At 46.9% G+C, this 16,601-nt stretch overlaps 1 protein-coding gene across 2 annotated transcripts in view; it reads left to right on the forward strand.

The window, feature by feature from the left end:
• The window catches only part of SNX29 (sorting nexin 29), a 682,594-nt gene that overhangs the window by 202,062 nt on the left and 463,931 nt on the right, over nucleotides 1-16,601 (forward strand). For both annotated transcript variants that reach the window (XM_088474249.1, XM_088474250.1), the window contains exon 15: nucleotides 4,893-4,996. In XM_088474249.1, coding sequence (XP_088330375.1) covers nucleotides 4,893-4,996 — 104 coding nt within the window. The remainder of the gene's footprint in view (nucleotides 1-4,892; nucleotides 4,997-16,601) is intronic.

Here is a 16,601-nt window from a genome sequence, read left to right on the forward strand (position 1 = left end):
AACCTGACGACCGTTGTCAGGTTGACCAGCATGTTTGATAGTCGGGGTTGGCAAGGACCCAGCGTGCACACGCATCGCTGGTCCTTGCCGGCTATCCACTTGCAGACTTTCTGCATGTTCCGACCAAAACCTCCTTGTTTTGGTCGCATCGTGCAGAAAGTCGGCAAATGGATAGGCCCTTTAACGCTATTATGGCCTTGTCTCCCCACTATCTGATGCAGCATTGCATATTAATGTGATTTGTGGTGCCACGTCCCCTGCACCTTCCACCTCTACCTCCCCTCTCCAGAGGGCAGGTTTACAAATTAGGCACGTATGCATACAATGCATGGCTAAACAGAAATTGCTAGCTAGCTAAATTGCTAAAGGAGTTGGAGGAGCCTAAAAAGCATTAATCTAGCAAATTAACATCAGTCAGCCTGGTACATGTCCACATACCTCTACAGTTACACACAGGTGTGTGTGCATTTCACCCTAAGCTGGGCACATCACCTCAGTCTGAATGAAGCTTTCAGTATAAAATGTGACAACTGTGAAAAGCAATCCCTTGTGCCAGTTGGTTTTGGATTACTGAAACATACAAAAAGCTATAGCTGATCCTTACATAATTGTATCATTCCAGTGTAGAGGATGGTACTGATAAGGAACCTGACTGATGTATGCCATTATATGTCAAGGAAACTGCCAGTTTGTAAGACATGTGGTTGTATAAATATTCACTTTTTTTTTTTTTTTTTGCCTCCAGTGTCTTCAACAAATTGTCAAATTCTATAGAGACTTTACAGCATCGTCATATTTTCATCCACTTGTCTTGAATGTGGCTTCTGTAATTTGTGAAATACAAAATTCTCTGAGATTCTTTCCCTTAAGCTCCACATTAATTGAAACAACTGTAGAGCTAAAATATAACCTAGCCTCAAGTCAAATACAAGATAGTAGTTCATTTACCCTACCAGTTGCTATTACAGTTTAGATATATGGGTTTTTTTCTGGGAATTCTAGCTATAATTTGAATCCTGTTGAATAAGAGTAAAAGCTATAAATAATGATAGGCACGTGCAGATGGTACATCAACTTTTCAATAGAAGGGAGATTGTACTGTCTATAATTGGCAATGATGGGAATATACGGTCAGGGCCACCATTTCTCAGTAAAAGAGAGGTTTTACAGGATACAGAGAACATTTAACTGTCATTAAGTAATCATTTAATTCCCCTTGTAAAAATAAAAATGTAATATATATACAATATACATAAATGTGAGGTTCGGTATTAGTCTGTTGTGTTTGTATCTCAAAAACGGCATCTTGTTGGCCATATTATTGACAGCCAGTAACATAAATCTGGACTTATGCCAATTCAGCTAAAAGAACAGAGTCAAATCCGAATCGATCATCTCCCGCCGGTCTAAATCTCGACGCAGGAAACCCGACACGGGACTTAAGATAGGCGTTGAAATTCTGTATATGTGTGTGTGTATATATATATATATATATATATTATACACTAGTAGCAAGCAACCCATCCCAGCTTCGCTGGAGAGCAGTTGGGGGTATACATGATTATACAGGGTGTATATAAAACCCAAAAGCACATCCTAACATAGTAACAATAATGATGATGAGGGTGGTGGGGGATGCTTCAGCACTTGCACCGGGTCACCAACCGGAGGGCAGGGTGAGAAGTAGCAGCAGGAGAGAGAGAGGGGCCGCCATGTCTTGGGGGTGGCAATGAGTACAAAAAATATGGAGTAAGGATGAGGCATCATGCACACGTTGACACAGCCCCCAGGACACAGCGGGCGCCGTTTGGCCTATCCTTCCAGTCACTTGCCCCAGGGAGGGAGCTCAGTGTCCGCACTGTGGGGCTGATTCAGAGCAGGACTCTCTGACAAGAGCGCTCGCTCTGAATCAGGGCCCTCCTACCTAAAATTGGAGCGGCCTCCTGGCCGCTCGCATAGCTGTGGTTGACCGTGCGATTGTTTTTGTTTTCTCGCCTCATCCACCACGACTACAGGCAGGATGGGGCCAGGCGGTACGGTGCTAGCGGTGATCGACAGGAGCAGCAGCCAATTGGAATCAAGCTGGGCTGGGCTGTAAGCGAAGAACTTGGGATGGAAGTGAACAGGAGAAGGGTTCACTGGGAGGGCGGTGAAGTGACGTGGTATAAGGGCGTTTTATCTCTGATAGGGAGGAGGAGAGAGAGAGCAGTAATGTGTGTGAGAGGGAGATAGGCATACATCGGGAATGGGTATGAAATGCGGCCGGCGGTTCGATTCCCGTCAGCGGCAGCCCGACATGAGCATAGTTCGAAGCAGCAGAAGCCTGACAGCGCTGGAAATCCCAATCGTGGATAGGTGAGTATCTACTAACCTAACCCCCCTAACCCTCCTTAGGGGTGCCTAGCCCTAACTTCCCCCCCAAGTGCCTAACCCTAATCCCCCCCTCTAAGTGCCTAACCCTAACCACCCCCTTCCCTGCTGCCTAAACCTAAGTCCCTCGGGGGGGTGCCTACCCCTAAGTCCCCCCCGGGGGTGCCTAACCCTAACCCTCCCTCCCCTAGCCTAACCCTAACCCTCCCGGGGGGGTGCCTAACCCTCCCCCCCGCGGGTGTCCGCTCATGGCGCCCGGCATCACTACGATCGGGATGCCGGGCGCCGGTCTCCCGGCGTCGGGGAAATGCGGTCGTCTACATCTAGACGGGATATGACAGTCGGGAAGCCGGCTGCCGGTATTTAGGCAGTCGGCTTCCCGATTGCATACCATACATCGATATCTATAAATCGTGTGTGTGTTTAGCCTGTTACTCGGAGGATCTCAAGGAACATTTCAGTGAAAACCCTATCAAAATCTGTTCACTAGTTCTCAAGTTTATGGGGAACATACATACAAAAAATTATTTATATATATATATATACTGTGTGTGTGTGTGTTTGTGTATATATATATACACACATATACATATATAATATAGATGTGTGTATATTTGTGGTGTTTATATATATATATATATATATGTGTGCTGTGTAGGTATATGTATGTAGCCAATAGCGAGATGATTTATAGCCTTTGTTACTTGGAGAATCTCAAGGAACATTTCAGTGAAAACCCAATCAAAATCGGCGAGTTTATCGGGAAAATACATACACATTAACAATTATATATATATATATATATATATATATATACATGCCGACTATCTGGCTGCTCCTTCCGGGAGGGAGCAGCCAGATCGGCAGAACAGGGGGCGTGGCCGGCAAAAGGGGCGTGGCTGGGCGGGCTGAAGGTCGTTTTCGGGTGTGACGGGGCGGGGCCACGCGGTCGCGTCATTTTGGCCCCGCCCCCGCTACACAATGCCGAAATACAGGCATTGTGAAGCAGGGGGCGGGGCCAAAATGACGCGAATCGCGTCAGCGGCCCCCCGCTGAAGGGGGTTTATCAGGTACTGATGGGGGGGAGACGGGGGATCGGCGGCATGTGGGAGGCTTGCCTGCCTTTCCGGGGGGGCGGGAGCTGCACCCGTTTATCGGGAGGCTCCCGTCCGAATCGGGAGGGTAGGCAACCCTGTATATATATATATAGTATGCATTTATTGACATGTCCATTTTAAATGTCACATAAATCTATTTTATTTCACATTTTATTCACAGTCAAGTCACATTATTATGACCACCAGCAAATAGCCAGAGTAGCCGTCGTGTGCAGCACGGACAGCAGCTCGATGAGCTGGGAGTGACTCAATAAGATGCCAATAGGTTGGCACAGGTATCTGGAGCCATGCTGACTGCAGTGCATCCCACAGCTGCTGGAGGGTGTGTGGTGGAGTATCCCCCATACGCAGCAGGGTTTGCTGAACTGTCATTTTAGACACACTTCTGGGGGCCCCCAGGTTCATTTTGACGGTGAGCTGCTCCACTGTAGCGTGTCAGTCGGCCCTCGTGCACCTTCGTAGTCGATGTTCACCTCTCATTTCAGTGGCTCCGCAGCTTCCACGTTATTCGCAGTGGTGCCATTTGTCCAGTCACGATACACTTTCACCACAGGAGCGTGCAAACAGTTCACAAACTGCGCAGTTTCAGACCTACTGCCAATAATCATTCCTTTTTGCAATTCGGATAAATCGCCCCTTTTACCCATGACCGCAATGAGTGATATGTGTGCAGATATCCTATCGCACACCTTATATATTATATTTTATATATCCACCAAGCCAGCACACAGCACGTGACGAACTTCATGGTCTACGCCCTACCGATGTCAAACGTAGGAGAGGGTCATAATGTGGCTCGACTGTGTATTAAACCAATACTCTGTCTATCCATCTGTACATCAATCTGTCCAACCAAGTTTATGAACCCTCACCTGTATTCAATCTGATCTAAATAATGTTATCTGAGTCTTTAAATATTAGGAAACATATATAATTGAATAAATATCACTTGGTATTTATAACGAGCATGTATGTGGTCTCATACTAATCTGATGAATACTTGTTTGTTTGTAATTAAACAGTATAAAAAAACTTACCTGTGTATTTATATAGTCCTAAATTAGAATGTAAGCTCTCACGAGCAGGGCCCTCTTCCCTCATGTGCTTCTCCTTCCCTTACTCATCATCTACTCCTAACTCCCCACTAGGGCAACCAACATTAGGTTGCTTACACACTGCTGCTTGTTAAGTGTTATGATCGCTAATGCAGCAATCTTTATAAACCATGTCCTTGTCCTACATTGTTTCGTACTGTATGTCATTTAATGTTTTCTTTTTCGCTCACTTGTTCATGTACTTTGTAAGGTGCTGCGGAACGCTTGTGGAACCATATAGATAAGGATAATAATAATAAATGCTGTTAGTTGGACATCTTCTTTATACATATTCTCGTCTCTTTAATAGCAATCCCAAACCTTCGCAATATTGATGGAGAAATTATCCCGGAAGTAAAACCAATGGTGGATCATGACGAATTAGCCAGTTCATACGAACGAAAACTAATAGAGGTAACTCCTAACAGCATGTTTTTAGGTATACCATATATTATATATATGCATGTCCCATATTGTTCCTTAAGATTTCATGTATGTATCATATCATATGCTGTAGAACAGTTGCACACAGTTCAACTTACGTACAGATGTGTCCTCATACATTGTTGCTGCAGTCGCGCCAAACAGTCCTTCATGGCGTGTCAGGTCCCGTATCACTCTTCTGCGTCTTTTGCTCGAAAATGCATCTTAGTAGCAATGCAGTGCGGCTAAAACGGGCCAGGAGACTTCATTGATTAAATTTATATGCAACACTTTTTTGTCTGTCGCATACAAGTGTCGCTTCAAATTAATCAATGTGGTATACTTATGTGTTTTAGTCGCATCGGATTGCGACTAAGATGCATTTTCAGGAAAAAGAAGCTTGGCGATAGCATAGGTGAACGTAAACTGGTGGCTCTCTCATGCCATGGGCATGGCGTATTCAGGCCCGCTGAGATCTGCGGCGGGCCCGGGTAATAGGGGGTGTGGCCTAATCGCTGGAGGCGTGACCACGCCCCCTTCCCGGGGGGAACAAAAAGATATGCAGCTGCGCGCTGGGGAGAGGGGGCGCTCTGAGTCCCCTTAGCCCGGCGCAAAGCCAGGGGGGCGCGATCAGTGTGATCGCTCCCCCCACAGGCTTAGGAGACTGCTGTGGCTGCTGCTCAGCAACCACGAGCAGTCTCCACTGCAGCTCAGCACACGCTGTATGCTGGGCTGCTGTGAGGGAGGGGGAGCGGCGCCGGACCCGGGCCCCCGCCGGGCCCCTCAGGAATCCCGGGCCCGGGTAATCTGTACCCGCTGCCCCCCCTCTCGGCGCCCCTGGGCGTATTGAGGCTTGATGTATGAGGACACATCTGTATATGAAAGTTTTCAGAATTGCCCAAGCACAATAATTTTACCTGAATCCACTGAATTTAAGCACATTGTGTTGTGTTGTGATGTCACTGGTTCCTAGTGAATTTTTCACACATGAATATTAACCCAAAAATGGCTGCCTCCACTGGCTATTACCAAGACAGATATTTTTATATATTGTATTATTTCCAATGTATTCAGACTTTGTGATGTATTTCATTGTGGAAAGTGTTTATATTATTGTCTTTCATATGGGTTGAGCAATATATTTTTGTAGTCTGTAGGTATGCTACGGGGTCAATCCAATTAGGTGCGAAGTGCGAGTAGTGAGTTTGTGTCCTGAAACTCGCAGACCGCATCAAAGCACGCTCCGGAGAATTCTCCAATCCAATTAAAAATGCCTATTCGCACTACTCGCAACGGAGGGTGCAAATTGACTGCCAAATGAGATTTGATAGAAGTGCATGAAAAAGTAGGGAGACCATCCTGGACCCCCCAAAATGGATAATTTCGCTAGCAGGACAGCATAGAAGGCTGTTTATGGACATTAGGAAGGTACTGTAGGTGTCCAAGGGTTCAGCACAGTGTCCTGACATTTTAACTTTCAAATAAAGATTTTCCTTCCCATCTCTCACCCTCAGGGAGGTGCGAATGGAAAGATGCGAATTCAGTCTGACTGATTCAGTGTGAGTTGCTAATTGGATTGCAAAATGGTTTCGCTATGCGAATTCAAAGATAAAATAGCAACTCGCACCTCACCATTCACACCTAATTGGATTGACTCCTATTACTGTTGTTTTTTCAAAGATTTTTTTTTTTTTCATTAGCAAAACTTTATCCAAGACAGATCTTAAATTGCATTGCATAGCCAGGCAACATTAACACAACTGCTATATTTCATAGCAGTCAACAGAGGAGACTCTTCAAAGTGGGTGATGATAAGCAAGTGAAAATTAGTCTTCTCTACACTTTGTGTCAATGAACAGCTTTCTTCTTACAAAGTGGTCACACACAGATGAGTACAGTCGATGTCCTGCCGGAATCGGTATGAAATACCGCTGGCAGCGCCTGGCCGACCACAGCAGAGTTCCCAGCAGCGGAAGGCCGACAGCGCTGGAAATCCCGATCGTCGATAGGTAAGTATGTTCTAACCTAACCTAACACCCTAACCTTCCTTAGGGGTGCCTAACCCTAACCTCCCCCCCAAGAGCCTAACCCTAATCCCCCCTCTAAGTGCCTAACCCTAACCTAACCCTAACCCCCCCTTCCCCGCTGCCTACACCTAAGTCCCCCGGGGGGGTGCCTAACCCTAAGTCTCCTCCAGGGGTGCCTAACCCTAACCCTCCCTCCCCCCACCCTAACCCTTACCTTCACGGGGGGGTGCCTAACACTAAGTCCCCCTGGTTGCCCAACATCTAATGTAGCTGTTTGAGGAGTGACCCTGGGTTTGTAGGCGTGTGTGTGCTATAGGTGGGAGGCCTTATGCATCACACATAGCTAGAACACAATTTTCTGCATGTATATAGTAATGTTTGTTTATATTTCTGCAGCACTGTTGAATGTGTAAACTGTATTCATATTTTATATTTTTCAAGAGAATAAAATTGTTTAACAGCCTAAAGGGGCCCATATATGTACGACAACATCGGGGTCGGGGAATCAGGGATATTCAACATGTTGCAAAAAAACCTTTTTGAAAGTCCTGGTGTTGATGTTTATATTCAACTTTCTTAGATCTAGAATAATGCTAACATTTATGTTGTTTTTCTGCACAGTTATTTAGTCTTGTTCTTTGAAATGTTGGCAATTTACATATTACTAATTGATTCTAGCATATTTTCAATAGGGGTGTGCACCGGCCACTTTTCGTGTTTTGTGTTTTGGTTTTGGATCTGGATCTTTCTTCGTGTTTTGGATCTGGATTGGTTTTGCCAAAACCACCCTTCCGTGTTTTGGGTTCTGGGTTTTGTGTTTTGGATCTGTATTTTTTTGAAAAAAAGCATAAAAACAGCTAAAATCACAGAATTTGTAGGTTTTTCTGCTCCTATGCTATTATTAACCTCAATAACCTTAATTTCCACTCATTTCCAGTCTATTCTGAACACCTCACAATAGTGTTTTTATGTCCAAAAGGTTGCACCGAGGTAGCTGGATGACTATGCTAAGCGACACGAGTGGGCGGCACAAACACGTGACCCATCTAGGCGTGAAACTGCAGCGGCAGACAGGATGGCAGTTTGAAAAACTAGGCCCCAAACTGTACATAATGCAAAGAAAAAAAAGAGGTGCAAGATGGAATTGTCCTTGGGCCCTCCCACCCACCCTTATGTTGTATAAACAGGACATGCACACTTTAACAAACCAATCATTTCAGCGCCAGGGTCTGCCACACAACTGTGGCTGAAATGATTGGTTCGTTTGGGCCCTCACAAAACAAGCTGGCAATTAATGTGTCCCTGCACAAACTGGCTCTACGGAGGCAAGATGTCATCCTCATCCTCCTCATCCACCGATTCCTCACCCTCTTCAGTGTGTACATCCTCATCCTCACAAAGTATTAACTCGTCCCCACTTGAATCCACCACCACAGGTCCCTCTGTACCTTCTGGAGGCTGGTCTCCCTGGAAGAGCTGATAATTCATTTTGATGAACATCATCTTCTCCACATTCTGTGGAAGCAACCTCCTACGCCTTTCGCTGACAAGGTTCCCGGCTGCACTAAACACTCTTTCGGAGTACACACTGGAGGGGGGGCAACTCAGGTAAAATAGAGCCAGTTTGTACAGGGGCCTCCAAATTGCCTCTTTTTCCTGCCAGTACAGGTATGGACTGTCTGACATGCCTACTTGGATGCTGTCACCGATGTAATCCTCCACCATTCTGTCAATGGTGACAGTATCATATGCAGTGACAGTAGACATGTCAGAAATTGTTGCCAGGTCCTTCAGTCCGGACCAGATGTCCAAACTTGGTCCTGCCTGCCCTGCATCACCGCCAGCGGGTTGCTTAGGATACCTAAGTTTTTTCCTGGCAGCCCCAGTTGCGGGAGAAAATGAAGAAGGAGCCATTGACGTGTCACGTTCCGCTTCAGCTGACAGTGTGTTCACCAGCAGGTCTTTGCACCTCTGCAGGCTTGTGTCGGCCGGAAAGAGAGACACCACATAGGCTTTAAACCTAGGATCGAGCACGGTGGCCAAAATGTATTGTTCTGATTTCAACAGATTGACCACCCTGGAATCCTGGCAAAGCGAATGAAGGGCTTCATCCACAAGTCCCACATGCCGAGCGGAATCGCTCCGTCTTAGCTCCTCCTTCACTTTCTCCAGCTGCTTCTGCAAAAGCCTGATGAGGGGAATGACCTGACTCAAGCTGGCAGTGTCTGAACTGACTTCACGTGTGGCAAGTTCGAAGGGCTGAAGAACCTTGCACAACACGGAAATCATTCTCCACTGCGCTTGAGTCAGGTGCATACCCCCTCCTTTGCCTATGTCATAGGTGGATGTATAGGCTTGTATGGCCTTTTGCTGCTCCTCCATCCTCTGAAGCATATAGAGGGTTGAGTTCCACTGCGTCACAACCTCTTGCTTCAGGTGATGGCGGGGCAGGTTCAAGAGTGTTTGCTGGCGCTCCAGTCTTCGGCATGCAGTCGCTGAATGGCGAAAGTGGCCAGAAATTTTTCGGGCCACCCAAAGCGTCTCCTGCACGCCCCTGTCGCTTTTCAGAAAATTCTGCACCACCAAGTTTATTGTGTGAGCAAAACATGGGACGTGCTGGAATTTGCCCAGATGTAATGCCCGCACAATATTGGTGGCGTTGTCAGATATCACAAATCCCCAGGAGAGTCTAAGTGGGGTAAGCCACTGGGCGATGATTTCCCTCAGTTTCTCTAAGAGGTTGTCGGCGGTGTGCCTCTTACTGAAACCGGTGATACACAGCGTAGCCTGCCTTGTAACGAGCTGGCGTTTCTGAGATGCTGCTACTGGTGACGCTGCTGCTGTTGCTGCGTAAGGTGATACATCTACCCAGTGGGCTGTCACAGTCATATAGTCCTTAGTCTGCCCTGTTCCACTTGTCCACATGTCCGTGGTTAAGTGGACATTGTGTACAACGGCATTTTTCAGGACACTGAGGACACTTTTTCTGACGTTTCTGTACAGTCTCGGTATCGCCTGCCTATTGAAGTGGAATCTAGACGGGATTTGGAACCGGGGACACACTACCTCCATCAATTGTCTAAATCCCACTGCACAAATGGCGGATACCGGACGCACGTCTATCACCAACATAGCAGTCAAGGCCTCAGTTATACGTTTTGCTTCAGGATGACTGCTGTCGTACTTCATCCTCCTCGCTAAGGACTGTTGGAGGGTCAATTGTTTAGTAAAAGTAGTGGTGTTCCTACTTCCTCTCTGGGATGATGAACGACTCCCAGCAGCAGCAACAGCAGCAGCAGCAGCGGCAGCAGTAGGCGTAGCAATGCAGGATCCTCCGGAGGAATCCCGGATAGGAGAGTCAGTCATGCCAGTGACATGGCCTGCAGGACTACTTCCGATCCTGACTAAGGAGGAAATTGACGAGGAGGGAGTTGACGGTGTGGTTTGCAGGCGCTTGGATACAACAGGATTTAGGTGTCCCTGGACTGCTTACGGTCTTAGCCAAAGTTTCTGAACTTGACAGTAACTTTTTATGAACGTGCTGCAGGTGCCGTATAAGGGAGGATGTTCCTAGGTGGTTGACGTCCCTACCCCTACTTATTTCACCTTTACATATGGTACATATGGCAAGACAGTTGTTGTCCGGATTTGGATAGAAATATTGCCAGACCAAAGAGGTGGAATGTTTGGTCTTCTGCCCAGGCATGACCGTGATGGGCTTTTTCATCCCACGGACAACAACTGTCTCCCCCGGAGCCTGATTTAAACAAACCACATCACCATCAGAATCCTCCTCGCCAACTTCCTCCTCAGCGCCAGCTACACCAGTATCCTCATCCTGTTGTACTTCAACAGTGACATCTTCAATTTGCATATCAGCAAGTGGACTGTGGGTGCTCCTTTCAGCACTTGCAGGGGGCGTGCAAATGGTGGAAAGAGCTACCTCTTCCCGTCCAGTGCTGGGAAGGTCAGGCATCGCAACCACCACCACACTTGGACTCTCCTTGGGGATTTGTGATATCTTCTTAGAAAGCACAGTTCTTCGCTGTGCTTTTGCCAGCTTAACTCTTTTGATTTTTTTAGTGGGAGGAGGGCTTCCATCGTCATGTGAAGCTGAACCACTAGTCATGAACATACTAGGGATTGACCTTAGCCGTTCCTTGCCACTCCGTGTCGTAAATGGCATATTGGCAAGTTTACGTTTCTCTTCAGCTGATTTAAATGTCTTTTTCAAGGTCATTTTCCTGAACTTTGCCATTTGGGATTGTATGTGCCCTCTACTATGACATTGGGCATCGGCCTTGGCAGACGACGTTGATGGCATGTTATTGTCTATGTCATAACTAGTGGCAGCAGCTTCAGCACTAGGAGGAAGTGGTTCTTGATCTTTCTCTATTTTATTTTTATCGGAGAAAGTTTGGTCCTCCATTTATGTTATATCAATTTGATATATACGTGCGGCTAAACACAGAAAATAATTTTTTTTTTGGTCTGGAGTGTACTTTCGGGGGTTACAGCACCCTTAACGGTCAAGCCAGCCGGCCCTTTACTTATGACACAGGCGCACGCTTGGCACTACTTTGTTGATGCACGTGCGGCTACTGCGCACACAATTCACAAACACAGAAAATAATTTTTTTTTTGGTTTGGACTGGAGTGTACTTTCGGGGGTTACAGCACCCTTAACGGTCAAGCCAGCCGGCCCTTTACTTATGACACAGGCGCACGCTTGGCACTACTTTGTTGATGCACGTGCGGCTACTGCGCACACAATTCACAAACACAGAAAATTATTTTTTTTTTGGTTTGGACTGGAGTGTACTTTGGGGGTTACAGCACCCTTTAACGGTCAAGCCAGCCGGCCCTTTACTTATGACACAGGCGCACGCTTGGCACTACTTTGTTGATGCACGTGCGGCTACTGCGCACACAATTCACAAACACAGAAAATATTTTTTTTTTGGTTTGGACTGGAGTGTACTTTGGGGGTTACAGCACCCTTTAATGGTCAAGCCAGCCGGCCCTTTACTTATGACACAGGCGCACGCTTGGCACTACTTTGTTGATGCACGTGCGGCTACTGCGCACACAATTCACAAACACAGAAAATATATTATTTTTTTAGCACTTGGGGGGAGCACCCCTGATGGACAGAGCAACCCCTGGACAACACTACAGCACCCCTTTAGGACTGGGACACTGCACAGGACTTTGGAGTGGACACAGCCCCTATGGAGAACTGACTGCACAACACAGTCCAGCCAGCCCCTATGGACTTTGAAGTAGTGGACACAGCCCCTATTAACAACAGCAGCACAGCACAACACAGCCAGCCCCTATGGACTTTGAAGTAGTGATCAACAGCAGCACTACACTACACTACACAGCCCTAACTCCCACCCTCCCTCTTCACTGTCCACAGCCGAGTGAGAAAATGGCGCCGACGCGGGTACCTTATATAGGATCCAAAACCCGCGAGACTCGGAAGGCGGGATGATGACGTTTTGCCTCGATTTCAGATCCGAGTCAGGCGGGAAAAGTCGAGCCTGACTCGGATCGGACTCGGATCGGGGGGGTTCGGATTTCAGAAATCCGAACCGCTCACCCCTAATTTTCAAGTATTCTTTCATGGCTGCTACCCCTTTCTTGGATCCAGCATATATATTTTTCTTATTAGTGCTAATATTCATTTGTCGGAAGTAGTTGAGGACTATTCTAGGAATTTTGAAAGTCAAGTTTACAGTATTCCTAGATTGGGTGTCCACAATCCAGTGGCATAACCATAATTCTCTTCAGAATGTGCTATGACGATTCTGAAGGAAAGTGTGATTGTATCCAAAGAAGCCTCACAACTATATTCTATAGAAACTTGCATATCTTGCACAATCTTGAGAAGCTCACTTATTTTAATTCCATTGTGAATACATCTTTCTAGATTATTACACTATATCCTCAGGGCTCTTGCAGTCGCCTCTACATGCCTCAAATCTGCTCCAGCAGCTGAATATAAGTATATTGTTCCTATTAAAAGAATTTGCAGGGGAATAAACTGGATAGTTTAGTTATTGCTGTATTCACTTTTGTCCCCGTACCCCAGATATTGGTCTACACAGATGAGGGGTACATACAGTTTAGCATGTTCATGCTGCAGAAGCATTTGTCAGGGCTTGTTTTCAATAATGTCAATAATTTTCTTTTGAAAAAAATGGTGGGAGTTATTCATTGTGCAGTGCTTCCTGCATAGACTGTGTTACTTTAGATTTATCAATATCCATTACTTTACATATACTGTATATCTCCGAATCGTTTTTATATTAAATCCATATTACAATTAGCCCCTTTTTAGCAGAAACATATAAGAACTGGGGGGGGGGGCTCTTGTACAGCAACCCTCTCCATGAAGCTCACTGCCTGTACCTGATGAAATGTGCCTCCCGTGCGGTACGCCGGCTCCATATTCTTTTCCAGCGGCATCATATTTCTGGTCATAAATTCAGAAAGAAGGCGCATGCACAGAAGAGAGCAAAGGCTCTTTGCTTGCTCCTGTTCGGCGCCATCTTTCTGAATACATCACTGACAAGATGGCGCCATGTGAGAAACAAAGTGAACTGGAGGCAAGGTGGTCGGTCCTGGGTGCAGGGTGTGCAGTTGGGGGCTCCCCTGTGCACTGAACACCCTGCATCCATGATAGATATGCCACTGCTTCTTAGGCTGAAACCATTTCATAATGTCTACCATGTGGCTGCTTCCTATCTCCCTCAGGGTTTGGCATATACCACACTCTATATCCTACCATCTCCCTCTGGGGGCCAGTCAGTTGATTCAGAGTCCATATTGCTGTGGCAAATGTGAGTATGTATGCATTGTATGTGACTATAAACGCTACCTGCTATGTGTACACTGCCTGTTTGCCAAACTGTCAGGTATATTATCACTGTGTTTCTCCTCATCACTTTGAAGGTGTGTGGGGTGTTTCATGAACGTCACATTGCATTTATACTGTATGCATTATACCATTTATACATTTATAGATGTATAAAGGTACAGGTAAGAAGGAGCATGTAAGTCCTGTGCTGCAGGATTGTCTGAGCAGGTTGTTAACTAGGATGGATTGTGTAGTACTGTTGTAACAGCTACTTAATGTCTCCGGTACACCTGCATTGGCACTAGAGCCACCTAAGTGGCTGCAGGGTCTTAGATTTTGTTGCACTTAGTCTACAAAAGCCGCAGAAAGCACAGGCTCTGGCTGCAATACCTCATGCTGCGAGGTGTTCACAGCATGTGTCCTATGTATATGCTCCACATGAATTCCTGTTGTGTTTATTCTACTGCTCACTCTAGTCAGAGTATGCCGTTGTCTACAGCCTCTCAGCAGGCAGTTAGATCGGTAGCGGCGGGCCTCCTCCTGAATGGAAGCCGACTTTTGCAGTTCACGCAGGCCTGGTGCCACAGATGCCTGGGTATAAGAGCTGGCTATCTGGGTTATACCATCTAGTTCCGGAGGCTTCTTCCTCAGAGGTCGTGTGTACTTCCAAGATAATGGCAGTCATGACAGTTCATTTAAGAAGAGTCAGAATACTGCCATATCTAGATGACCTCCTGATATTGGCACAATCTCAGGAGAGGCTACAATGGCATCTACGGATGACCATTGCCTGTTTACAGGAGCACGGCTGGGTAGTCAATTGGGAAAATAAGTTGTCACTTTTTCCAACTCAGCAGATGGTGCACTTGGAGGCACTGCTGGACTCTCTGGGACAGAGGATTCATCTACCAGAGGACAAGATTATAGCGCTGTGGTGGTGAACCCTGGCACTCCAGCTGCTGTTGGACTACATATCCCAGCATGCCCTGCCACAGTTTTAGCATTTCCTAATAGCAAAACTCTGGCAGTGCATGCTGGAATATGTAGTCCCACAGCAGCTGGAGTGCCAGGGTTCGCCACCACTGTTATAGCACTACAGACTCATGTGCACAATCTACTTTGCAAGCAAACCGTGTCAGTTCACTTGGCTATGCAGATGCTGGGCTCTATGGTAACCACATTCGACATGGTGACTTATACCCAGTCCCTCTCCAGGTCCCTGCAGCTGTTGATCCTGGACCAGTGGGGTGGTCAGTATCATCGGATAAAATCCCAGATGGGTTGCATCTCACCAGAGATTCGCCTCTCCCTAGCCTGGTGGCTGGAGATGACTCATTTGAACAAGGGTCGTCCACTATGGATACCGGAGTGGATACTCTTCACCACAGACGCAGGTCTGCGAGCTTGGGGAGCAGTGACAGGTCATCGCACCTTCTAAGGCGATACAGGAAAGTCTCCATCCAATAAATATATTGCAACTTCGGGCAGTGCTCAAGGCACTCATACTGGACAGGGGCAGGACTGTCCAGGTTCAGTCCCACAGTGTGACAGCAGTGGCCTATATGATCATGGAGACACAAGAAGTCCGGCAGCCATGGAAGAAGTGGCAAGGATTCTGCTGTGGGCAGAATACAATCTTTCAGCATTCTCTGCAATATTCTTCCGAGGGGTTCTCAGCTGGGAAGCGGACTTCCTAGGTCGCCAGGACATACACGCTGGAGAATGGGCTCTTCATCCAGAGGTGTGTCAACTCCTGGTGAACAGGTGGAGACGTAGACCTCATGGCATCACGTCTCAACCACAGGGTCCCCAGGTATGGGTCCAGGACAAGGGACCCCTCAGCCCCCTTCGTGGACGCTCTGGTGGAGATATAGAACTTCAGGTTGGCATACCTGATTCCTCCAAATATTTCTCCTCTCAACAGTCAGAAAATTCAAGCAGGATGGCGGCAGGATCATACTAAATGCCCCTGCCTGGGCCAGGTGGCATTGGTTCTCAGATCCGACTTGTCTGTCCGTAGACAGTCCATTTCCACTGCCTCTACGGCAGCTTCTGCTAATACAGGGTCCCTGCCTATACCAGAGTTTACCTCGGCTGGCTTTGATGGCATGGCTTTTGAGTCTTCCATCTTAAAAGCCAAGGGGTTTTCTCCTCCAGTGATCAAGATGATGCTGAGGGCAAGGAAGCCTGCTTCTGATCGCATCTATCACAGGGTTTGTCAGTTATTTTTTCTTTGGTGTTCCCATAGGAAATATGACCCTAAGATGTTCAAGGTATCAAGGGTACTTGGTTTTTCCAGGCTGAATTGAACTTATGTCTTCGCCTGGCTACCTTGAGAATCCAAGTTTCGGCTTTGACTGTTTTGGTTTCAGCGCAAGATGCTCCTCTGCCGGATGTTAGAACATTCTTACAGGGGGTTCTGCGACTGCAACCTCCATTTCTCCCACCGGTGGCACCGTGGGATTTGTCTTTGGTTCTCAGGGCACTGCAGTCGCATCCCTTTTAACCGTTGGTGGACTTGGGATGGCTGACGTCGAAGGTGTGTTTTCTCCTGGCCATCTCTTCAGCTCGCAGAGTGTCTGACTCGGCAGCATTGTCATGTTGCTCTCCAGATTTGGTGTTTCATCAAAATAGAACTGTCCTCCGTACCAAGGCGGGCTACCTCCCAAGGGTTGTTTCCCGTTTTCATATAAATGAGGAAATT

This window comes from Taudactylus pleione, unplaced genomic scaffold (genome assembly GCF_031769625.1).
Source record: "Taudactylus pleione unplaced genomic scaffold, aTauple2 ptg000149l, whole genome shotgun sequence".
Taxonomy (NCBI): domain Eukaryota; kingdom Metazoa; phylum Chordata; class Amphibia; order Anura; family Myobatrachidae; genus Taudactylus; species Taudactylus pleione.